The sequence below is a fragment of the Urocampus carinirostris genome, chromosome 2 (genome assembly GCF_059441175.1).
Source record: "Urocampus carinirostris isolate Australia breed hairy pipefish chromosome 2, RoL_Ucar_1.0, whole genome shotgun sequence".
Lineage (NCBI taxonomy): Eukaryota > Metazoa > Chordata > Actinopteri > Syngnathiformes > Syngnathidae > Urocampus > Urocampus carinirostris.
This window is the reverse complement of record NC_142350.1, coordinates 63,809,679-63,834,833: the sequence shown is the minus strand read 5'-3', so window position 1 is coordinate 63,834,833 and position 25,155 is coordinate 63,809,679. Positions and strand designations below refer to the sequence as shown.

General features: G+C 41.8%; 1 protein-coding gene across 1 annotated transcript in view; it reads right to left on the bottom strand.

Annotated features, from left to right (window-relative positions):
* Positions 1–1,139: 1,139 nt before the first annotated feature.
* Positions 1,140–25,155, bottom strand: part of LOC148372977 (neurexophilin-1) — a 73,577-nt gene continuing 49,561 nt past the window's right edge. Inside the window, exons 2-3 of the mRNA XM_088328131.1 lie at positions 7,648–8,023; positions 1,140–2,076 (exon numbers count right to left, since the gene is read on the bottom strand). Of these exons, the coding sequence (XP_088184257.1) occupies positions 1,673–2,076; positions 7,648–8,023 (780 nt within the window). The 3' untranslated portion in view covers positions 1,140–1,672. The remainder of the gene's footprint in view (positions 2,077–7,647; positions 8,024–25,155) is intronic.

The window sequence follows — 25,155 nt, the reverse complement described above, 5'->3', positions numbered from 1 at the left end:
ATAACACTTTCGAAACACCGGCTTTAAATCAGGTGCGCTCTATAGTCCGGAATTTACGGTAGTTTCTTTTGTCTTTTATTAGCATATTTGGTATTGGAGTAATCAAAAAGTAATTGAAAGTAATCCAGTTAAAGTAACCCTACCCAACCCTGATTATATGTTTGTGAGTTAATTCAGGGAAATACAAATATCTATAATGATAATTACTTATTAATATTCAAAGGATATAACACTTTCGAAACACCGGCTTTTAATCAGGTGCGCTCTATTGTCTGGAATTTACGGTAGTTTCTTTTGTCTTTTATTAGCATATTTGGTATTGGAGTCATCCAAAAGTCATTGAAAGTAATCCAGTTAAAGTAACCCTACCCAACCCTATATATATATATATATATATAATTTATATGTTTGTGAGTTCATTCAGGGAAATACAAATATCTATAATGATAATTACTTATTAATATTCAAAGGATATAACACTTTCGAAACACCGGCTTTTAATCAGGTGTGCTCTATAGTCCGGAATTTACGGTAGTTTCTTTTGTCTTTTATTAGCATATTTGGTATTGGAGTAATTGAAAGTAATCCAGTTAAAGTAACCCTACCCAACCCTGATTATATATTTGTGAGTTAATTCAGGGAAATGCATACCTATAATGATAATTACTCATTAATATTCAAAGGATATAACACTTTCGAAACACCGGCTTTAAATCAGGTGCGCTCTATAGTCCGGAATTTACGGTAGTTTCTTTTGTCTTTTATTAGCATATTTGGTATTGGAGTAATCAAAAAGTAATTGAAAGTAATCCAGTTAAAGTAACCCTACCCAACCCTGATTATATGTTTGTGAGTTAATTCAGGGAAATACAAATATCTATAATGATAATTACTTATTAATATTCAAAGGATATAACACTTTCGAAACACCGGCTTTTAATCAGGTGCGCTCTATTGTCTGGAATTTACGGTAGTTTCTTTTGTCTTTTATTAGCATATTTGGTATTGGAGTCATCCAAAAGTCATTGAAAGTAATCCAGTTAAAGTAACCCTACCCAACCCTATATATATATATATAATTTATATGTTTGTGAGTTCATTCAGGGAAATACAAATATCTATAATGATAATTACTCATTAATATTCAAAGGATATAACACTTTCGAAACACCGGCTTTTAATCAGGTGTGCTCTATAGTCCGGAATTTACGGTAGTTTCTTTTGTCTTTTATTAGCATATTTGGTATTGGAGTAATCCAAAAGTAATTGAAAGTAATCCAGTTAAAGTAACCCTACCCAACCCTGATTATATATTTGTGAGTTAATTCAGGGAAATGCATATCTATAATGATAATTACTCATTAATATTCAAAGGATATAACACTTTGGAAACACCTTGTATTTGATTACATTAGAAAAGGAAGAAAAAAGTATGTCCTTTCCGCACAGATTTCCAATCATCTTGAGCAGCTCTCGTACCGGCTGGAAGTGAAAATTTGCTCTCAGGCTTGGCTGATTGGCGGCGTCTGATTGGTGAGTAAGGAAACACAAAAAAAGATAATGGCGGTCTGAGTGGCGTCCGGGTATTTACATGATTAACTTTGCAATTGCGGTCCAAGGTTCCCTGAACGCCCCTCCAGGTCGCATGAGTTTGTCGGCTTCCTCCTGTGATTCAACCGGTAGGCGTGTACGGCGTGTCACTGTGGTAGTTGTAGTCGGGACAAACCTTCTGCACCAGCTTGTAGTCGGTGCTGTGGAAGGTGATGAAGATGCATATGACTTTGAAGGGTTTGGAGCACAACCAGGAGACGTGGCTTTGGGTCTGGTCCTGAGGGCAACTCTGAGACGGGTCGTGAGCGCACAGCGAGTTTCGGGTTCCTCGTTCCACCTTCTCGTATTCCACGCGGCAGTTGAACATCTTGCTTTCTTTGCTCTCCAAAGCCGTCTGCTGCTGCTGATGGACGCGGAAGTCCTGCTGGTGGGCGTGGAACTCCACCGCTTTGGTGGGCGGGACCAGGCCTACCGACACGTTGCCCTGCCCGGTGGAGTTGTGTCGGAAATAGACGCTGAAGGTACCTGGAAAAGACATGTGGTCCATGTCAGAGTTTTTTTCAACCAGTGTGCCGGGGGCCCATCCATCCATCCAGCCATCCATTATCTGCACCGCTTATCCTCAGTAGGGTCGCGGGGGTGCTGGAGCCCATCCCTTCTATCTTCAGGAAACACCCTGAACTAGTTGCCAGACAGTCGCAGGGCACTCGGAGACAGACAACCATTGACTCGATCATTCACACTTAGGGAAAATTTGGACCGGCCATTCAAATTGACATGCATGTTTTTGGAATGTAGGAGGAAATCGAAGTGCCCAGAGGAAACCCACGCAAGCACGGGGAGAACATGCAAACTCCACACAGGAGGTTCGATCTCATGACCTGAGAACTGTGCCGCACACGCGCTAACCACTGCGGCGCCCTGAATGAAAATCATTAATCATAATTTTCTCTGATAGTTGAGTAAACTTGTGGAATGAAAGTGGAATAAGAAAGCTTGATGTGGTTGAGAAAATGGTCAAAATGCTTGTTTGGCTACTTTTTACTGCTACGGAGGACCTCTTGAAGCGCATTTTCCAAAAGTAAGTTAAACTCAACTTTTTTTTTATCTTTATAGAGTATATTATTTCATGAAGGGTTTATTTTTCATATAAACCTTAAACATACAACATATAGTGTTGAAGTACCTTACGAACAAATTCAACTTAGGAAAGATTGTCCCGAAGTCGTAGGACAGCGTCTGTACAGTTAAGTGGCCTCTACTAATTTATGAATGAAAATCATTAATTATAATTTTCTCCGATAATTAATACAACTTTGTGACTGTACTGTTGTTACAACTTAGCACTTCACAATGATACTCCACTAATTTATGAATGAAAATCATTGATTATAATTTTCTCTGATAGTTGAATAAACTTGTGGAATGAAAGTGGAATAAGAAAGCTTGAGGCGGTTGAGAAAATGGTCGGAATGCTTTCTTTTGGCTACTTTTTACTACTACTTGAAGCGCATCTTCCAAAAGTAAACTCAACTTTTTTTTTTTTTTTTATAGAGCATGTTATTTCATGAAAGGTTTATTTTTTAGTAGAAAAATACAGGTTACTTAAACGTACTTATATAAACCTTAAACATACAAAATATAGCACTGAAGTACCTTATGAACAGATTCAATTTAGGAACGATTGTAGTAGGGCAGAGTCTGTACAGTTAAGTGGCCTCTCTACCAGTGTTGGGACTAATACGTTACAGAGGAACGCAACTACTTTCCTCAGTACTCAGAACGAGTACTATAACACGCTATTAATACAACTTTGTACTGTGGTTCACTTTAGCGCAGGGGTGTCAAACTCATTTTAACTCGGGGGCCACACGATAGAACAAACATTCCGTCGGGGGCCGGACTAGTAGATTAGAGAGAAAGAAAAAGAGAGAAAGAAATAAGAGAAAGAGGGAGGAAAAAGGAGAGAGGGTGGGACAAAGAAAGAAAAAGAGAGAGAGGGAGAGAGCCTGAGAAACAAAAGAGATAAAAAGTCATGAGAGGGGGAAAAGAAAGGGAGAGGAAGAAAGAAATCCAAAGAGAAATAGAAAGACAGAAGGAGAGAAAAGAGAAAAGAAAGTGCAAAGGGTATGAAGATAGAAAGAGAAAAGAGAGAAAAGGAAAAAAGGAAGTTAGGGCAAAAGAAGTTAAAAAGACAGAGAGAAAAAGACAAAGAGCAACAAAGGAAGATAAAAAAAAAGAGAGAGAGAGAGAGAGAGAGAGAGAGAGAGAGAGAGAGAGAGAGAGAGAGAGAGAGAGAGAGAGAAAGAAAGAAATACAAGTACAGTGTCTTTGTTCGAGGCACCTGGCTTTGGCAACATCAAGTTGACATATTTCAACCTGCAGCTTGTTTTTCTCTTGCGCTTCTCTGAGTGTTGTCTCGCGGGCCGGATTCAATCCCTTAGCGGGCCTGATCTGGCCCGCGGGCCGCCTGTTTGACACCTGTGCTTTAGCGCGTTTCAATGTTACACCGCTAATTTATGGATGCCGATCATTACTTAAAGTTTCCTCTGATTGTTGAGTTAACTAGCCCTTTTCATCTTGTCACTTGACCTCATACCAATCTTTCCCTTTAATTAACCAGTCTCAGATCCGTTTTTTTTAATTGCCACTCTACCTTGAAGAGCAACATCTCTGAGTCGCTGTAAATGTGACACTGGTGTTTTTGCAGGTATCATCTAACTAAGCTACTAATTGAGACCTCTATGGCGTCTGTATTTCAGACGAAGTCTCTTGCTCTGGTCAGTCTATTTGTGCTGTTCTCTAAAGGGAGTAGTACATAACGTTGTAGAAGATCTTCAATTTCCTGGAAACTTCTGGCATGGAATAGTCTTTGTTTCATGGAAGTCTTATTTTGTGGACATACTGTAAGTTTGATCGGACCCACAAATTTGATTCTGCATACACTGGACTAGCTCAAGGGATAATCAGTTCTATAGATTATTTGACCAGCTCAACTGTTTTCAGCCGTGCTAACACCATTGCGGAAGGGTTTTCTAGTTATCCAGTTAGCGGACACCATAAAGTTGCCTGCCCCATTCTTCACAACTTGACTCATCGCAAAAAAAAAACATTGTTGCAAAGGATTAGGATTGATAATCAGAATATATAATAGAACAACACTTTAAAATTAGGTTTATTATGAATCTACTTATAACATTCATTGCGTGTATATGATATCGCTGTTTTCCATCTGCCATCAGTATGTACCTGTATTGACTCATCTTCATTCGTGCAATGTTTGCGTTGCGTCATCTACTACAAGCCATGTGAACTCCTCTTGCCCCAATGCTTTTAATGTACGTTTACGTTTTGTAGCGTCATAAATTTCGTTAGCTTCTTTTGAATATTCTGGGGCTGAGGTTTTGGCTTGATTCCTAACCACTTATCGATTTTTATTTTGTTCTCTGTACATCTACTTTGGAAAGTGATATGCAAATGCGCGACCTTATAACGCTCGGGAAAGTCCAGAAGCACAAAGTTATTTGACGCAGGCTTCTGATCGGCTGCCGAGTTTGCAAATTGCTAAATGAACAGAAATTCCGAAATTTCCAAACCGAAGATTTAAAAATCGGAATAAAGCAAACGTGAACTCCTCTTTCCACGATGCTTTTAATGTACGTTTTCGTTTAGTAGCGTCATACATTTTCTTAGCTTCTTTTGAATTTTCTTCTGGGGCTGAGGTTTTGGCTTGATTCCTAACCACTTCTCCATTTTTCTTGTGTTCTTTGTGCGTCTACTTTGGAAAATGATATTAAATGCGCGACTTTATAACGTTCGGGAAAGTCCGGAAGCACGAAGTTATTTGACGCAGGCTTCTGATCGGATGCCGAGTACGCAAATTGCTAAACGAACCGAAATTCCGAAATTTCCAAACCGAACGAAGATTTCAAAATCAGAATACAGCTAACGTGAACTCCTCTTTCCATGATGCTTTCAATGTACATTTACGTTTTGTAGCGTCATACATTTTCTTAGCTTCTTTTGAATTTTCTTCTGGGACTGAGGTTTTGGCTTGATTCCTAACCACTTATCAATTTTTTTTGTGTTCTCTCTGCGTCTAAATGATATGCAAATGAGCGATCTCATAACGCTCTGGAAAGTCTGGAAACACAAAGTTATTCGATGCATGTTCCGATCGGCTGCAGAGTATGTAAATTACTAAATGAATCGAAATTTCGAAATCATAATAAAGCAAACCTTTGAGTTGAAAAATAATCTTTCAGGGTTTTTTTTTTTTCTTCCTAGAAAAAGTTGTCATCCACCCGGGCGTTTTGAAAGTTGTACGCCTGACGTAAAAGATGCATGCCCCGGGCAACCGGGCAGATGTTATTTCAGACACTGCTTCTAACATGAATAACAAACATAATGTACTATTCGTACGCTGGATTTCTGGTTGCTGGAAATTGGACTTGATACAACTATGTAGGTATTGCATCAAAAAAGGAGAGTTGCAGCTAAAATAGAAATTGTGAGGTGTATTTCTGAGTATTCTTATGTTATCTTCATTGGAAAAATACAGGGTTTGACCTAAAAAAATAAGGACTTTTATAAGAAATCCCAAACTGTGAACGATCGTATCTATATATCGTCAGGGTTGGGTAGGGTTACTTTAACTTGATTACCGTAAATTCCGCACTATAAGGCGCACCTAAAAGCCTTTATTTTTTTCAAAAGCTGACCATGCGCCTTATAATACAGTGCGTCTTATATATGGATCAATATTAGGTCGCAAAGTCTTGCAACTAAAGCAAGCAGCCGCCGACTAGATTGTCCCCCCGAAGGCGAAGTCGTCCGCGGTGTATGCTGGGATTTATATACCGGCGTTTCATTGGCTAACTAATGTGTCAATCATCATTTGAATCAGTCACTATTGGCTAAAGTTATTCTGAGGTAAAGGGGGCGGATCCTTTTTATCATTTCCAGGCTCGCATAGGCTAAAGGGGCGAAACGAAGCCTGCAATTGGCCGAAAAAGATGAATGTGAATCACACGTTGGGTTGCACTACGGCATTGAGAAAACAATTTTTACTATTCTGTATTTGTAAATATTTGACTCTCCTGGATTTACTACACTCGCGGTTGTAAGAAGACCACGGTTACATATCATTAATGAACGTGATGGCTGCAAGAGAACTTGGATGAGCCATGCGGCTTTATATTTTCCCGGTATCTGGTTTTAGAATGATCTTGATGTTTCTGTGATGAGTCTATTTTTAAACTCAATTCAATTCAAAGTGTTTATTGTCATATGCACAGGAAAGAACCCCGTTTCCCTGCACAATAAAATTCTTACTTTGCTGTCCACACAGTTGCCAGCAAAAAATAAAATGGAAACTAAGAAATGTTTGTTTGGTTTGCGAGCGAAAAAGAAAATAGAAACTAAGGAATGGTTGGCATTTCTTGAATCCCAAGACTTTAACCTTCCGAATGATATTTTAAACGATGCATTTGAGTGACATCGTACGGACACCGCATCCGCACGTGTCTACGACACGTATTTGCTTCTTTGCAAGCTTTTGGAATGTTAAGGGGGTAATCAGTTGGACTGAACTATCTGACTGCTTTGTCGACGTTCCCATTGTAGCGCCTTATAATCCGGTGCGCCTTATGTATGGAAAATATCGGACCAAAAACTATTTTTTGGGGGTGCGCCCTATAACCTGGTGCGCCTTGTAGTGCGGAAAATACTGTACTTTCAATTACTTTTAGATGACAACAATACCAAATATGCTAATAAAAGACAAAAGAAACTAAATGTGGATAAAATGACTAAATTTTGTGCAGGCTTGGGGAGTAACGGAATACATGGAACGGCAAAAATGATGTTGGCAAGCTGTTTGGGTTTATTTTCATTTTGTTTCTGTCGCATTTTATGTTCGTTTTGCCGGAGATCAAAGAGATCAAAGCCAGGAGAGAAAACTTACCACGTGCTGTGAGTCGTCATTTGATTCATATTTAGTTTAGTAATCCAAAAGTAATTGAAAGTAATCAAGTTAAAGTAACCCTACCCAACCCTGTATATCGTGTTTATGGATCCAAGGCCGAGGTACAGTACCGTTGCCGTGGTCCACGATCTTGCCGGTGATGAGCAGATTAAGCTTGACGGTCTTAATGTTGGAGTGGAAGTCGCCCCAGCCAAACATCTTCTTGAACTTGCCCGTCTTCACGATGGGCCTCCTCTTGGTGCGGGATCGCCCCCCGGAGGCTAAAGAAAGCGAGGAGTTGGAGAGCCAGTTCCACTGTTTGGAGTCTAAATCCTGCTCCATGTGGAAGTCCAGGGGTACCGAGCTGAAGTTGTCCTTGCCGTCCAGTGTGGGGGCCAGAAGGCGGCTCACCGACCAAGTCTGAGAAGCCTTGCTGCTACTGGACGGCCAGTAAGACTTCATTTTGGACTTGTTGACGTTTGCCGATCTGGAGCCGGCTCCTAGCACCTGGATGACGGGAATAAACAACAATGTTTAATGTGGTGATCGATGAAGATCCAGGATATCCAAATAATTTAGTTGGGGGGACACATGGTAGAGCCATCCACTTGGGAACCAGTCTAGTGCATACAAAGTGTGCCTTTGCTGGAGGGTTGGGGGTCTTTTAGGAGGCTCACAATCATTGTTCCCTCTAAGCTGCGTGTGTGCGCAATTGCGCACTACCCAGAGCTTTTCCGCGCAGAAGAAAATCTAGCCGGTTCACAAAAATCAGGGCTCGAAATTGCTAATTAAGAAGCGAATTAAGTCAAAGTTAAAGTGTGTGAAAATAAAAATACATGGGTTCCCCTGAGGTTGTGTTCTAAATGCGGTATTTTGAAGACAAGGTCGAAGTTGAGCGAAGTTGAGTAAAGTCAGTAGAGTTTTTCGAGAACCGGCTTCTTCGGCTCGGCTCACTTTCGGGTCCTAAACGGCTCTTCAGGTTGTTTTTGCTTCTTTCAGCCCTACATGACCAAATATTGTGTACAATTATGCACAAAATGACTTAAAGGAAGGAGGAATACAACAAAAAAGAAAAAAATACCGAAATGAAAAAGTAGTGAAAAGCTGAGGAAAAAAGAAACAAAAGGAAGAGAAAAAGAAGGAAAATTTCAGGAAAAAAAAGACAGAAAAAAAGAAAAGAAAGAAACAAAGGGAAAAAAGTAAATAGAGAACAAAAAGAAAGAAGTAACAGCTAGGAAAAAATAAACAATTAGATTTTTTTAAAGGAATTAAAAAAAACTGAAAAAACAGGGAAAAAGAAGAAAAATAATAATAAGCCCCCAAAAATGTTAATATTATGTGACAAAATATATCAGGAAATAAAAAGAAATGGAAATCTTGTGAAAGAATTGTAAAAACAAACGACGAAAATACATTAGTCAATTCATTCAAAAGTGAAATTTTTTTTTGCATCGCCTGAAACTCAGCAAAATGTAACGTAATGTCAAGTTCTGGACATGTTTGATAATGACTTAGTTGCCACACTTGGGATTGCTGTTGCTCACTGTTGTTTCAAGCGCTGCTCACCGACTTTGTGTGAACGCTCAGACCCGTGGAAAATTACTGGGAACATTGCTCACAATTAAATGAGTCAGGGATATATATAAAACAAATATAGCACACAAGTATTAAATAAAATAATTGGTTTATTGATTTAAAACTATTAGATTTCATATCTATAAGAGAAAGGAGCTGTCATGATAATTCATTGCACTTACCTGTGCCCGCTTGTTTGGCACCAGCTGCTGCTGGTTACCCGATTGGTTCCCCCTCCTATTTAAGCTCAGTACTTTCACTCTCCCTTTGTCAGTCTGTCAGCGAAACTCTGTTTACACAAGGCAAGCATTTCGACTCTGACTATCGTCTGTCCCGTTCTGTCACCCGTTTCCCACTTGTCTGTTCCGGATTTCCCCGTTTGTCTCCGGCGACGACCCGTTTTTTTACCCCGACCACGTTTTGATCCCCCGTCCCGGCTAACGACCCGTTTTTTTTCCTGTTTAACCACGCTACGATCTCCCGCTCCGGAAGAGCCACTTCCGCATTCCGAACACGCTCCAATCCCGTGAACGGCTTGCTTCCCTCGTCCAGCGAGCACCGGATCGCTGGCGCTTGTGTTTCCTCTTTATCTCAATAAACTTGTGAGTAAACGTTATGCATCTGGGTCCTCCTCCTGTTCTGGTCATGAGCTTCTTTTGACTTCTGCTGTGCTATTCTTTTAAAATATTCTTCTTTTGGTATTGCATTAAACAGTGTATCAGTGAGTTTTCTCATCTCATCTCATCTCATTAGCTACACCGCTTATCCTCAGTAGGGTCGCGGGGGTGCTGGAGCCCATCCCAGCAATCATCGGGCAGTGGGCAGGGGACACCCTGAACTGGTTGCCAGCCAATCGCAGGGCACACGGGGACAGACAACTCACTCGCTCATTCACACCTAGGGACAATTTGGACCGGCCAATTCACCTGAAATGCATGTTTTTTTGGATGTGGGAGGAAACCGGAGTGCCCGGAGAAAACCCACGCAGGCACGGGGAGAACATACAAACTCCGCACAGGAAGTCTGGAGCTGGATTTGAACCCACACAGGAGGTTCCCAAGACATGAACTGTGCCGCACATGCGCTAACCTCAGTGAGTTTTATTTTATGTAAAAACACAACATAATGATGTGTTTCGTCAATGATCTCTGGTAGATTAATGGTAGTAGGGAAACAACTACTGCGGGTGATTTAGAGTAGTGCCTGGTTTTGGCGACATCCAGTGGACATATTTAAAACTGCAAGTCATTGTTTGATGCATTGAGGCTCATTTTTCTCTTGAGCTTCTCCCAGCATTGTCATTAGGATACATGAAATAACGTGGCAGGACAAAATTTGTCCCGCGAGACAGGAGTTCGACACTTCTAGATGTACAGAAATGTCAAATTGTGGCCCATCAGTTTATTTTTCTCATCTCATCTCATTATCTGCACCGCTTATCCTCAGTAGGGTCGCGGGGGTGCTGGAGCCCATCCCAGCAATCATCGGGCAGTGGGCAGGGGACACCTTGAACTGGTTGCCAGCCAATCGCAGCAGTTTATTTTTTATAAGTTTATTTTTTCTTCGATCTGAATCGTGCTTCCAGAACTGCCTAGGCCTCACATTTCTGCAGGGACGGTGCTATTTCACCACTAGATGTCACTGTAGGGTGTAACACAACCGAAAACAAGTGCTAAAAATCACAAGGAAGAATACAAAATGCGGAGACTCAAAGTGACCAAAACGCTTGGTTGGATCCCTTAAACACTAGGGTTCTAGGACACCATTTCCTGTGGTGTGTCTTGGGCAAGTACAGCCTGGTGGTGCCCATCCCTCTTCAGGCCACTTGGTCTCGAACCGGGGACCTTTTTGTGCGTCTCTAGGCTGGCCTGGGAATGCCTTGGAAGCTGTCCTTGAGCCTTTTTGTCCTAGTTTCGAAGGACTTGTAGCACGTGCCAAAGGGGAATGTGTCAAAGAGGAAGTGGGAAGAGTATTTTATAATGATGGCTCTGCTACGGTATCGCAAGCCGGCAATGTCCTCAAAACTGGGCAGAGAGCAGCCGATTATCTTCCGGGCTGTTGATTACTGTCAGGTACCAGCACAGAAAACAGGAAGCAGAACCCACTCGTCACAGTTTATTGGGGAAAAGAGAAAGGAGCGCACACTCGATCCGGAGATCGTTGGTCGCGGGGAGTAGAGTGCTCGGAACGCGGAAGTGGTCAAAATCAAACAGAGGCGAAAACAAAAAAGGAGCAAAAACAAAGGCAAAAAACGGGGATTCTTAGGGCTTGATGTGTCAAAACAGAGTTTCGCAGACGCTCCGACAAAAGGCGACTCACAGGACAGTGTTTAAGTAGTGACAGGGAGCAAACTGTCAACGAGTTTCAGATGCTGTCCATGGGCGGGGCCAATTGGGCGCCCTGGCAACTGTGGCAGAAGCTGGCGTCACAATGTGGGGGCAAGTTGGGGGCCATGGCAACCGTGACAATTACTGTGTATGCTTTCTTGTACTCTGCCAGCATACCACACATTGACGCCGTCCTTTCTGCAGATACATACAGGTCGTGCATTGTACAGGAAACACTCGGAGATGACTGTATTGTCACACACTTTGTTTTTTTTTACACGTTGTTAGGAATTAAACTATTGCAAATGTATCATTTACCAAATTGTTTGAATTAGTTATCTAACTCCATTAACCAAACACAACTTACATTCGCCTAACGGGAGAAGATTTAATTTCTTAAATAATAAACTAAGTGAATTTCATCGAATTAGCCGAATTAGCCGAATTGGTGTCGCTCTTCGTCAAGCCTCTCTCTCAATTGTCCTTGATCTTCGATCTTCTGAAGTTCTTCTGCCCACGTCTTTTCACAAGCTAGCGTGCCGGCTCCTCCCATGGGCATGCCGGCTCCTCCCATGGGCGGGCCAGAGAAAAGCCCCCCACATGGGCCCCACGGCTCCTCGATTTATAAACCCCGAGCGATTATCAAATCAGTTCCTGGCCTTCTGCGTCTTGAATTCCATCGAATTAGCCGAATTAGTGTCGCTCTTCGTCGTGCCTCTCTCTCGATTGTCCCTCGATCTTCGATATTCTGAAGTTCTTCTGCCCACGTCTTTTCACAAGCTAGCGTGCCGGCTCCTCCCATGGGCATGCCGGCTCCTCCCATGGGCGGGCCAGAGAAAAGCCTCCCACATGGGCCCCACGGCTCCTTGATGTCTGGACCCCGAGCGATTATCAAATCAGTACCTGGCCTTCTGCGTCTCGGGGCGTCAGTGGCTGGTCTTGGGATCAAGAGATCGCAGGTTCGATTCCCGGCTCCTCCGTGTTACATGTCGAAGTGTCCTTGGGTAAGACACTGAACCCCTAATACCCCCAATAAGCAGGTTAGCGCCTTATGTGGCTGCACAGCTGCTATTGGGAAGTGTGAAGCACACTGTAAAGCTCTTTGGGAATTCTTGACTTGAAAAGCGCTGTATAAATGCAGATCATTTCATTTCATTTCATTGTCTTGGCCTTCTCCGTCAGAGTCCTGTTATCAACAGAACTAAACGAAAGATTCGCATTCGGAACGGCGTGACCTGTCATTGAACTTAAGCCTTCTCTGTGAAAAATCTTCATTGCATATAATAAATGTCACTTGTATAAAATCCTTTATAGTAAAATGTATAAAAATCCTTCAACGTGTTTAAAAAAAAAGTGTTTTCCATGACACAGCATTTCCAAGTGTGACAGCGGCTAAACCGCCGTCAGTGCGCGTTCCTACCGTCCGTCACGACCCGTCCCGCAAAACCCCGATGTTTGCCACCGTCGTCTTCGGCGCTTTTCCTAAATCAAGACAGAAGTCTTACCCACCCCTCGCCGTTCCCCCCCATCCCCTTATGATGGATGAGTCATCCCCGACAATCCCGCGGATGACGGCGCAAACTACGCCACGACACCCTCGCCGCTACATGACAGCAGATCCATCTGAGCGTAGCCTTGGCCGTTTTTTTGGGGTGTAACTCGGGCCGTCCGATCGATAGAGGGAAAATAAGGTCTTCTTTCATGCGTCTGAGTTGCATTGTGTGAGGCCGTGAATGATCTTTCCCCGCCAAGGACGCGGAGGCTCTACGCCAAGGGGTGTCAAACTCTTTTTAACTCGGGGGCCACACCATACAACAAACATTCTGTCGGGGGCCGGACTAGTCGATTAAAGAGAAAGAAAAAGAAATAAGAGAAAGAGGGAGGGAATAGGAGAGAGCGTGAAAACAAAAGATAAAAAGTCGTTATAGAGGGGGAAAAGAAAGGGAGAGGAAGAAAGAAATCCCAAGAGAAATAGAAAGACAGAAGGAGAGAAAAAAGAAAAAGCGCGAAGGGTATGAAGAAAGAAGAGAGAAAAGGAAAAAAGGAAGTTAGAGCAGAAGAGGTAAAAAGACACAGAGAGAGAAAGAGACAAAGAGCAACAAAGGAAGAGAAAAAGAGAGACACAGAGAGTGAAAGAGACAGAGACAGAGTGGGAGAAAAAGGGTGGTAAAGAAAGAGAGAGAGAGAGAGAGAGAGAGAGAGAGAGAGAGAGAGAGAGAGAGAGAGAGAGAATGAAAAACAAAAGATAAAAAGTCATGAGAGAGGGGGAAAAGAAAGGGAGAGGAAGAAAGAAATCCACAGAGAAATAGAAAGACAGAAGGAGAGAAGAGAGAAAAGAAAGCGCGAAGGGTTTGAAAAGAGAAAAAAAAGAGAGAAAAGGAAAAAAGGAAGTTAGAGCAAAAGAGGTTAAAAGACACAAGAGAGAGAAAGAGAAAAAGAGCAACAAAGGAAGAGAAAAAGAGAGACACAGAGAGTGAAAGAGACAGAGACAGAGAGGGAGAAAAAGGGTGGAAAAGAAAGAAAGAAAGAGAAAGAGAGATAGAGGAGAGAGAGAGAGAGAGAGAGAGAGAGAGAGAGAGAGAGAAAGAAAGAGAGAGAGAGAGAGAGAGAGATTATGAAAACAAAAGATAAGTAATGAGAGAGGGGGAAAAGAAAGGGAGAGGAAGAAAGAAATCCAAAGAGAAATAGAAAGACAGAAGGAGAGAAGAGAGAAAAGAAAGCGCGAAGGGTATGAAAAGAGAAAGAGAAAAGAGAGAAAAGGAAAAAAGGAAGTTAGAGCAAAAGAGGTTAAACGACACAGAGAGAGAAAGAGACAAAGAGCAACAAAGGAAGAGAAAAAGAGAGACACAGAGAGTGAAAGAGACAGAGACAGAGTGGGAGAAAAAGGGTGGAAAAGAAAGAGAGAGAGAGAGAAAGAGAGAGAGAGCATGAGAAACAAAAGATAAGTCATGAGAGAGGGGGAAAAGAAAGGGAGAGGAAGAAATAAATCCAAAGAGAAATAGAAAGACAGAAGGAGAGAAAAGAGAAAAGAAAGTGCCAAGGGTAGGAAAAGAGAAAGAGAGAAAAGGGAAAAAAGGAAGTTAGAGCAAAAGAGGTTAAAAGACACAGAGAGTGAAAGAGACAGAGACAGAGTGGGAGAAAAAGGGTGGAAAAGAAGAGAGAGAGAGAGAGAGAGAGAGAGAGAGAGAGAGAGAGAGAGCATGAGAAACAAAAGATAAGTCATGAGAGAGGGGGAAAAGAAAGGGAGAGGAAGAAAGAAATCCAAAGAGAAATAGAAAGACAGAAGGAGAGAAGTGAGAAAAGAAAGCACGAAGGGTATGAAAAAAGAAAGAGAAAAGAGAGAAAAGGAAAACAGGAAGTTAGAGCAAAAGAGGTTAAAAGACACAAAGAGAGAAAAGGGGTGGAAAAGAAAGAGAGAGAGAGATAAATACAAGTGCAGTGTCTTTGTTCGAGGCACCTGGCTTTGGCAACATCAAGTTGACATATTTCAACCTGCAGCTTGTTTTTCTCTTGCGCTTCTCTGAGTGTTGTCTCGCGGCCCGGATTCAATCCCTTAGCGGGCCTGATCCGGCCCGCGGGCCCCCTTTTTTGACACCTGTGCTCTACGCCGATCGCACTCTTCGGAGAAGAATGGCCTCTGGTTGTTTTTGAACAGAACGCCGTGATAGGCGATTGAGACGGTTAAAAACGTGCATAGATCTTATTTTCCTCGCCCTCTGTTGGAAGTCACTGGAGGACTTTTTGAAAGTAAAATATTTGCGCTTTTGTGGCGTCAATGAAAAACGAGACTTTTTTGTATTATTTGAATCGAATCCATCGGATATTTTAGAAATCTCCCATGGGTGTGCCGACTCCTCCCATGGGCGGGCCAGAGAAAGCTTGTTTGTATGCATACCCGTCAACCTGTACGTTTTTGCCGTACAAAGTACGTTTATTATGCATTTTAAGACGGAAATCTGTCAATGATGGGTACCATCCGGTACACGCCGACTATCACCAAACGGCAAATCAATCAATTCGAACGAGTTGGAGTTGTGTAGTGAAAGGAAGTCCGTCTCTTTTTGTATTGTATAGTATTTATTTTATTCAGCCAGTATAAACAGGGATGTGATTGAGGTGAGGAGAAAAAGTCTGAAACCTAGCCGGGGGTTTGGGGGCCCAGGGCAGAGCCCAGTGGGGGGGCACAAGGGGGCGATGCCCCCCCCCCGAAGCTCCTGGGTTTTAAGCAATTTACTTGTCCAAAACCATGCTTAAATGAATAATTTAACATCTTTAGAAGATTTAAATAACAAAATAATTTGCCCACATACCTGATTTTTTTTTGTAAATACTGCAAGGTCAGTTCAAATGCAGTTCAGACCCTGCAGCTTGTGCAACGATGTGGCCAATTTATGCAATTTTTCTAACGGCCACCAGGGTGCGCCAGAGCAATAAAGGAAAGAGTGAGACAGTCTTGTTTGCTACGCAAGTGAAAAAGTCGGAATTCCGACTATAATCGGAAAAATCACATCCCTGTATAAACCATAAACATGATATATACAAGTAAACATTTGACACGCAAACACTCAATGATGATAAAATAATAGATTTAAAAGAATAAAAAGAAGAAGTTTGCCTCCCTTTGACATGAACTTGACTCCTCAGTTTGTGTTACAAAGTTTCACTTTCCTTATTGCTCATTTATCAAATGTGAATGGTCTGCATTTATATAGCGCTTTTCAAGTCAATGAAGACCTCCCAAAGCGCTTAACAATGTGCTTCACACTTACCCATTCACACACACACATTTACACACCAATAGGGAGTCAGCCATGCAAGGCGCCTACCTGCTTATTGGGGGCATTAGGGATTCAGTGTCTTGCCCAAGGACACTTCGACATATAACACGGAGGAGCCGGGAATCGAATATGCGACCTGTTGATCCCAAGACGAGCGCTCTACCTCCTGAGCTAATGCCGCCCTAGACAAAAAAATGATGTGTTCTCTGTCTAAACCACAGGTGTCAAATAGGCGGCCCGCGGGCCCGATCAGGCCCGCTAAGGGATTGAGTCCGGCCCGCGAGACAACACTCAGAGAAGCGCAAGAGAAAAACAAGCTGCAGGTTGAAATGTGTCAACTTGATGTTGCCAAAGCCGGGTGCCTCTCACAAAGACACTGTACTTGTATTTATTTCTCTCTCTCTCTCTCTCTCTCTCTCTCTCTCTCTCTCTCTCTCTCTCTCTTCCACCCCTTTTCTCCCACTCTGTCTCTTTCACTCTCTGTTTCTCTCTTGTCCTCTTCTTTTGTTGCTCTTTGTCTCTTTCTCTCTCTGTGTCTTTTAACCTCTTTTGCTCTAACTTCCTTTTTTACTTCTCTCTCTCTCTCTCTCTCTCTCTCTCTCTCTCTCTCTCTCACCCCTTTTCTCCCTCTCTGTCTCTTTCATTCTCTGTGTCTTTCTTTTTCTCTTCCTTTGTTGCTCTTTGTCTCTTTCTCTCTCTGTGTCTTTTAACCTATTTTGCTCTAATTTCCTTTTCTCATTCTCTCTTCATACTCTTCGCGCTTTCTTTTCTCTTTTCTCTCCTTCTGTCTTTCTATTTCTCTTTGGATTTCTTTCTTGCTCTCCTTTTCTTTTCCCGCTCTTTTTACCTTTTGTTACTCATGCTCTCTCCCTCTCTCTTTTTCTTTCTTTGTCCCACCCTCTCTCCTTTCCCCTGACTCTTTCTCTTATTTTTTTATCTCTCTTTTTCTTTCTCTTTAATTTACTAGTCCGGCCCCCGACAGAATGTTTGTTCTATCGTGTGGCCCCGAGTTAAAATGAGTTTGACACCCCTGGTCTAAACAAATCAGATTTGTTTCATGTATTCATGTGATCTTGGTTAAGCCAATCAGAGGTGTTGTGTTATGTCTGTGTTATCAAATAAATGAGTCACTAGCCATCAAAGGGGAGTGTGATGCCTTCCCGAGCCGATCTTGGAAGTATTGTATTGTATTTATTTATTCAGCCAGTATAAACCATAAACATGATATATACAAGAAATGATTTGACACGCAAACACTCAATAATGATAAAATAATAGATTTAAAAGAATAAAAAGAATAGAGTCACAAAGATATTGTAGTGTATAATACAAGGTAATTATATAGAATAGTTTAAAAAGAAAGAATATGTAAATAAAAAGACTAGAGTAGAATAGGTCGGAGGAGCGCCGTTGGCATAATAATACTATACACAATAACCTAAATCAATTCCCGTTTTTTTAGTTCAATCAATGTAGATCAGGGTTGTCGAACTCAATTTACTTCTGGGGCCACAGGATAGAACAAACATTCTCTCGGGGGCCGGACTAGTAGATTAGAGAGAAAGAAAGAGCGAAAGAAATAAGACAAAGAGAAGGAGAGAAAAAGAGGGTGGGACAAAGAAAGAGAGAAAGGGGGAGAGAGAGAGAGAGAGAGAGAGAGAGAACGTGAAACGTGAGAAACAAGAGATAAAGACAAATAATGAGAGAGGGGGAAAGAAAGAGAGAGAAAGCAAGATATCCAAAGAGAAATGGAAAGAGAGAAGGAGAGAAAAAAGAAGGAGAGAAAGAGCATAGGAGAATGAGAAAATGGGAAAGCAAGAGAGTGAGAGAGAAAGGGAGACAAGAGAGAGAGAAGGAAAAATGGAAGAGAGAGCAAAATAAGGTAAAAAGACAAAAAGAGAGAGAAAGAGACAAATAGAAACAAAGAAAGAGAAAAAGAGATACACAAAGTGAAAGAGAGAGACAGCAAGAGAGAGAAAAGGGGAGGGGAAAAAAGAGTGAGATGGAGAGAGAGAGAGAGAAAAATACAAGTCCACCGTCTTTGTGAGAGGCACCTGTCTTTGGTAACATCAAGTGGACATATTTCAACCTGCAGCTCGTTTTTCTCTTGCGCTTCTCTGAGCGTTGTCTCGCGGGCCGGATTCAATCCCTGATCTGGCCCCCGGGCCGCATGTTTGACACCCCTGATGTAGATACTATGCAGGGACGGGAGGCCAGTACCTATTATTTCCTCTGCCGTCCTCACTACTGATTCCATCCGTGACAATTCTTTCTGATTGACGCGACCAAACCAAACTGTGATTGACCTAGTTAAAACGGATTTAATGATAGCACGATAAAAATTGACTAGAATGGATTGACGGACTCCGAATGATTTGAGTTGACGAAGGAAGTAGAGCCTTTGTCTGGCTGACTTTAGAATATCAGTAGCATTGACAGTCCATGTGAGGTCAGCTGACAAGTAAGTACCCAGAAACTTGAATAAATGGACCAGTTCCACCTTACTAACAATTAATTGACAGTGGCACATGCGGGGGAGGCTTAGTACGAAAATCAATTATCATCTCCTTAGTTTTACCTACATTCAATAACAGATTACTATCATGACACCAGGTGGAGAGTGAATCAATTTCAGTTTCGTCTCCGTTTGAAATAAAGCCAGTAACCGTGAGTCGTCGCATATTTAGCGAATAGTGAATGGTCAGAATTGGGTTGATAATCATGTGTGAATAGGGAAAACCAAGTTGGAGACATCGGACAGCCCGGAGGCGTACCAGTGTTGAGGACAATAGAACATGAATCTTTCTCACCAATGCGAACGGACTGTTCTCTATTGAGAAGGAAATCTAAAATCCAATTTGATAGTAAAACGGGAAAATTGAGGTCATGAAGAAGTTTAAAATGCAGTTTAGAAGGAATGATAGTGTTAAAAGCTGAACTTAAACATAAATACAAATTGAAATGGCATCATGTACACTTCTTTTTAGAGAACCGGTCACCAATCACAGGAGAAAAAAAGTGTCTCCCGGAGAGCTGTCTCTTGATAGTGGGGAGCCACTAATTGGTGGAGACTCGTTAATTTCCAAGAGCTGGCTCATAGATCCGTTTTGTTGACGAAAATCCATTAAAAAATGCATCTTGACCAATCACAACACAAAAACAATGCGTCTTAAAATGAACTGACCCTTGACCGGTAGCCAGCCGGCTCCCGTCTTTCACTTCCAAGAGCCGGCCTATAGAGCCGCTTCGTCCGCGAAAGACACATCCCTCATATTCTCATTGGGAGAAAAATGGCCTCCAGTTGTTTTGGAACACACAGACGAGACGATTAAAAACGTGCATAGATCTTATTTCCCCGTCCTCCGTTGGAAGTCACCGCAGGACATTTTCCAAGTAAAATATTTGCGCCGACAAGGTGAGTCGAGGAATGAATGGGGAAGTTTTGTGGCTCGACGGTGCAGTTAAGCGTTGTTAATGAAGCGCGGCTTTTTGTCTAGCGCGCTTTTGGCCGCCGTGATGTATTATCAGAAGATGAATTCGGTGGCGAGCGTCGAGCCGGACTTCCCCCTTTGGGATTTATGGTCGCCATTACGTTTTGACGCAAAGCTCCTTAAGGATGGACAAGTTCAACCAAGTGGCGCCTCACAAAGTGCCGAGCAAGCATCTGCAAAGTGGACTCTCCTTCATTTTTACATTAAAGCCGCGACTCGGCTTTTCATACACACTTTGTGCTGCCGCCGCCTCGTAAAGTAAACATTTATGGAATCGAAACACCTCGTAATGTTCCTGGTAACGTAGAAAGAAAAATCAAATTAATATCTCATTATTTATCAGCAGGGTTGGGTAGGGTTACTTTAACTGGATTACTTTCAATAACTTTTGGATTACTCCAATACCAAATATGATAATAATAGACAAAAGAAAATAAATATGAATGAAATAATGACTCACAACACGTGGTAAACTTTCTCTCCTGGCTTTGATCTCTTTGATCTCTGGCAAAACCAGGGTTGGGTAGGGTTACTTTAACTGGATTACTTTCAATTACTTTTGGATTACTCCAATACCAAATATGCTAATAAAAGACAAAAGAAACTAAATATGAATAAAATGATGACTCAAAACACGTGGTAAGCTTTCCCTCCTGGCTTTGATCTCTTTGATCTCCGGCAAAACCAGGGTTGGGTAGGGTTACTTTCACTGGATTACTTTCAATGACTTTTGGATTACTCCAATACCAAATATGATAATAATAGACAAAAGAAAATAAATATGAATAAAATAATGACTCACAACACGTGGTAAACTTTCTCTCCTGGCTTTGATCTCCGGCAAAACGAACATAAAATGCGACAGAAACAAAATGAAAATGCCGTTCCGTTACTCCCCAAGCCTGCACAAAATTTAGTCATTTTATTCATATTTAGTTTCTTTTGTCTTTTATTAGCATATTTGGTATTGGAGTAATCCAAAAGTCATTGAAAGTAATCCAGTGAAAGTAACCCTACCCAACCCTGTACATGGAACGGCAAAAATGACGTTGTCAAGCTGTTTGGATTTATTTTCATTTTGTTTCTGTCTCATTTTATGTTAGTTTTGCCAGAGATCAAAGAGATCAAAGACAGGAGAGAAAGCTTACCACGTGTTGTGAGTCATAATCATTTTCATATTTAGTTTCTTTTGTCTTTTATTAGCATGTTTGGTATTGGAGTAATCCAAAAGTAATTGATAGTAATTAAGTTAAAGTAACCCTACCCAACCCTGGTCTTCTCATCTCATCAGCTACACCGCTTGTCCTCAGTAGGGTCGCGGGGGTGCTGGAGCCCATCCCAGCAAACATCGGGCAGTGGGCAGGGGACACCCTGAACTGGTTGCCAGCCAATCGCAGGGCACACGGGGACAGACAACTCACTCGCTCATTCCCACCTAGGGACAAATTTGGACTGGCCAATTCACCTGAAATGCATGTCTTTGGAATGTGGGAGGAAACCGGAGTGCCCGGAGGAAACCCACGCAAGCACGGGGAGAACATACAAACTCCGCACAGGAAGTCTGGAGCTGGATTTGAACCCACGCAGGAGGTTCCCAAGACATGAACTGTGCCGCACATGCGCTAACCACTGGTCTTAGATGTCTCAAATATATTATGTCACAAAGAGTTCTCAGGAGTACACAGACACTACCCTACTTAATAGTGTGCCGGCTCCTCCCATGGGCGTGTCAAGGAAGCCCAACGTGGGCTTCACAATCTCATAGACGAGCGTCCCGATGTCTGTAATTCCTCAAAACAACGCCTGCGCCAACTGTCAGAGTGTGCTGATTATCTTATCAGCAGTACATCCTGTTCCTGCCGTTCCTGTAAACAACATCTTCCGCCAGCCGGCCCTGACCTAGTACTACAGCCCAGTCAGTCAATATGTTTTGCATTAAATGTAATTTGTATACAATCGTGTAAAATCCTTTATAGTCAAATGTATAAAATCCTTCAAGGTTTATGTAAGTATGTCTAATGCTTGTATAAGTAACCTGTATTGGGGCGGCAGTAGCTCAGGGGGTAGAGCGCTCGTCTTGGGATCAAGGGATCCCAGTTCGAATCCCGGCTCGTCCGTGTTACATGTCGAAGTGTCCTTGGGTAAGACACTGAACCCCTAATACCCCCAATAAGCAGGTTAGCGCCTTACATGGCTGCAAGGCCGCTATTGGGAAATGTGGAGCACATTGGAAAGCGCTTTGGGAAGTCATTGACTTGAAAAGCGCTGTAGAAATGCAGATCATTTCATATTGTTTTGTTCCGAAAAATAAACGTTTCATATACAGTGGAACCTCGGTTCTCGATCATAATCCGTTCCATTTCTTTGTACGAAAACCGATTTGTACGATCACTGAAGCCGTTTTTTCCCATTAAAAGTAATGTAAATCGTTTTAATCCGTTCCAACACCCTGAATGTTTACCTTGAATGTTTAACGTAAACATAAAGCTAACCCAGGCTAATCGTACGTTCGCGTTAGCGTAATCTTCTTTACGAAAGATTACGCTAACATGAACGTTTTAAAAAAAAAAAAAAAAGGGCTAAAACACTTCATACACCTATATTAAAAGCAAAAGCAAAAGGAAGCACGTCCGCACGCGATAACAGTTGGCCAGGAAAGAGCGATCTACACCCGTACGCCGCTTAGCATCGCACCCTAGCGTACGCACTCACGCATTACCGGCGTTCGAACTCCGATTTTTTGACCGAACAGCGAAGCAAGAATTTCTCAAAATTTTTGGTCGGACTCCGATTTGTTCGAACTGAGAGGCGTTCCAAAACCGAGGTTCCACTGTGCATCAAAGCTACTCCAACAGGCTCGACTACACATCTTGAAAAGCTAACTAAATCTAAATGAACAAACAATGAAACTTACTGTAATGGAACCAAAAACCTTAAAGAAACAACACAAATATGCTAAACTCCAACAAGCTGTAACTAACCAAAACATGAAAGACAGATAACACAGGACCAGTGTTCCCCCTAAGCTGCACGTGTGCGCAATTGCGCACTGCTCGCGCATTCTCAGCGCACAAGAAAATCTAGCCAGCGCACAAAAATCAGGGCTCAAAATTACTAATTAAGAAGTGACTTAAGTCAAAGTTACAGTGCATGAAGGTAAAAATTCACGGGTTCCCCCGACGTTGTGTCCTAAATGCGGTATTTTGAAGTCGGGTCGAAGGAGAACGAAGTTGAGTAAAGTTAGTAGAGTTTGTCGAGAACCGGCTTCTTCGGCTCGGCTCACTAAAAGGAAACGGCTCTTCGGGTTGTTTTGCTTCTTTAATCCCAACATGACCAAATATTATGTAAAATGATGCACAAAATGACTTAGAGGAAGGTGGGAATAGAAACAAAAAAGAAAAAAAATAGCAAAATGAAAAAGTAGTGAAAAGCTGAGAAAAACAGAAACAAAAGGAAGAGAAAAAAGAAGGAAAAATTTAGAAAAATGCCAGAAAAAAACGAAAGAAATGTAGGAAAAAAATATATAGAGAACAAAAAGAAAAAATTAACACTTCGGAAAAATAAACACAATGAGCTTTTTTTTAAAGGAATTAAAAAAAAAAAGTAGAAAAAAAAACACAGAAAAAAGAAGAAAAAGTTTGTGTTGCATTCAAAGAATTTCCAATGATATCAAGTGAATCTTGTTGCCAACATTGTACTTCCACTAAAAAATGTGATTAAGTACAGTTCTGTATCTTACAATCGACTCAATAAGCCCCCCAAAATGTTAATATTATGCGACAAAATATATCAGGAAATAAAAAGAAACGGATATCTTGTGAAAGAATTGTAAGAACAAACGACGTTTGCAATAGTACATGAGTCAATTCATTCAAAAGAGAAAAATTATTTTGCATTGCCGGAAACTCAAAATGTCAAGTTTTGGACATGTTTGATAATTAATTATCTTGCCACACTTGGGATTGCTGTTGCTCACTGTTGTTTCCAAGCGTTGCTCACCGACTTTGTGTGAACGCTCAGACCCGTAAGGAAAATTAGAGGGAACATTGCACAGGACACGTACCCGCACATTACCAGACAAACGTCATGATTAGCAATCAGGGGAAACATAGCAACTGGGGAAAAAAAAAAACCAAGTAGAGAGAGAACAAAAAACCTGATATAAATGTGACCTCCCGTCCGACAAAGATGTGAATTCCCTTATACAGACGCTCCCCTACTTACGACCATTCGACTTATGCAAAATGGTATATGCGAAAAAATGTTTTCGGGATGTCGAAAAATATCCGGACATTGCTGTTACCGTAAATTCCAGACTATAAGCCGCTACTTTTTCCCCAAACGTTCAACCCTGCGGCTTATTCAGTGATGCGGCCAATTTATGTAATTTTTCTAACGGCCGCCAGGGGCGCTAGAGTACAAAAGGTACGATTTAGACCGGTGGAATATATGCGCCGAGGAAGACTGCAACTTCTTAGCTTGTGCACAAATTAAATTAGCGTAGACATATCCTCATCATGCAAATTGCAAAAAGAAAGGCACATGACGTAGCTTTCAAGCTAAAAGCAAACGAGCAGTCCGATAAAGAAGGAAACAGAGCTACTGCACGTAAACTTTACTTTGCGAGCGTGTTGCTAGCGTGTTTTCAAATAAGGGAGCGTGGGACGACGTCTTTATGGCAAAGTCTCTTTCCCATACTGAAGGAAGATGACTTCGATGACGTCAGTTATAAGGAGGAAGATGAGGACGTTTTACCGTGCTTACTACAAGTACGATATGTTTTTTTTAACAGAGCTGTTTACTGTGTTGCGAGCGTGTTGCTAGTAGCGTTTTGCTACCCTTCACAGGCACGGTTTGGGATGAAAGTTATAATATTATTATTAAAGCTTTGAAAACTCTCTCGGTGTACCGTCTTTCTTTGTAAATATGTGTAACCATGTATAATATGTATTTACAACTGTATATTTTTGTAATGTATTTATTTTAGAAACTTATTCTGATATGTTTTGCACGAGCAAATGAGAAAGAAGGGGCGGGGCAAACGCGGGCTGACGGGAAGTGGAGTAAAGGTGTTTGTGGACGCAGCCGACAATATTGGATATATATTTTTCCCACCCTTACCTTTGGAAATATACACTTTTTTCCTTGGATTACTTTCAACAGGCACCCGCACTCTGCAAGTCTGCATCAAACGTTAAGTACCGGTATCATTTTCCGTTCATTTTGCCGGCTGTAAATTTTGGACTGTGTCGGGTATGGGTAAAAATTGTTAAAACATCATATAACGAAATTGTGAACATGCTTAATTGCTGTTAAGATTCTGGCTTCCTGTCGTTCCACGCCAGACCGCTGTCTAACGTGCATGACTTCCCATTTCCCGTAAAATAAAAGGCTTGTGTGAGAATGTCACGTGTTTGGGTCCTGATCCTGTTCTGGTTCCTGACAGTATGATAACATGAATGGTAGCA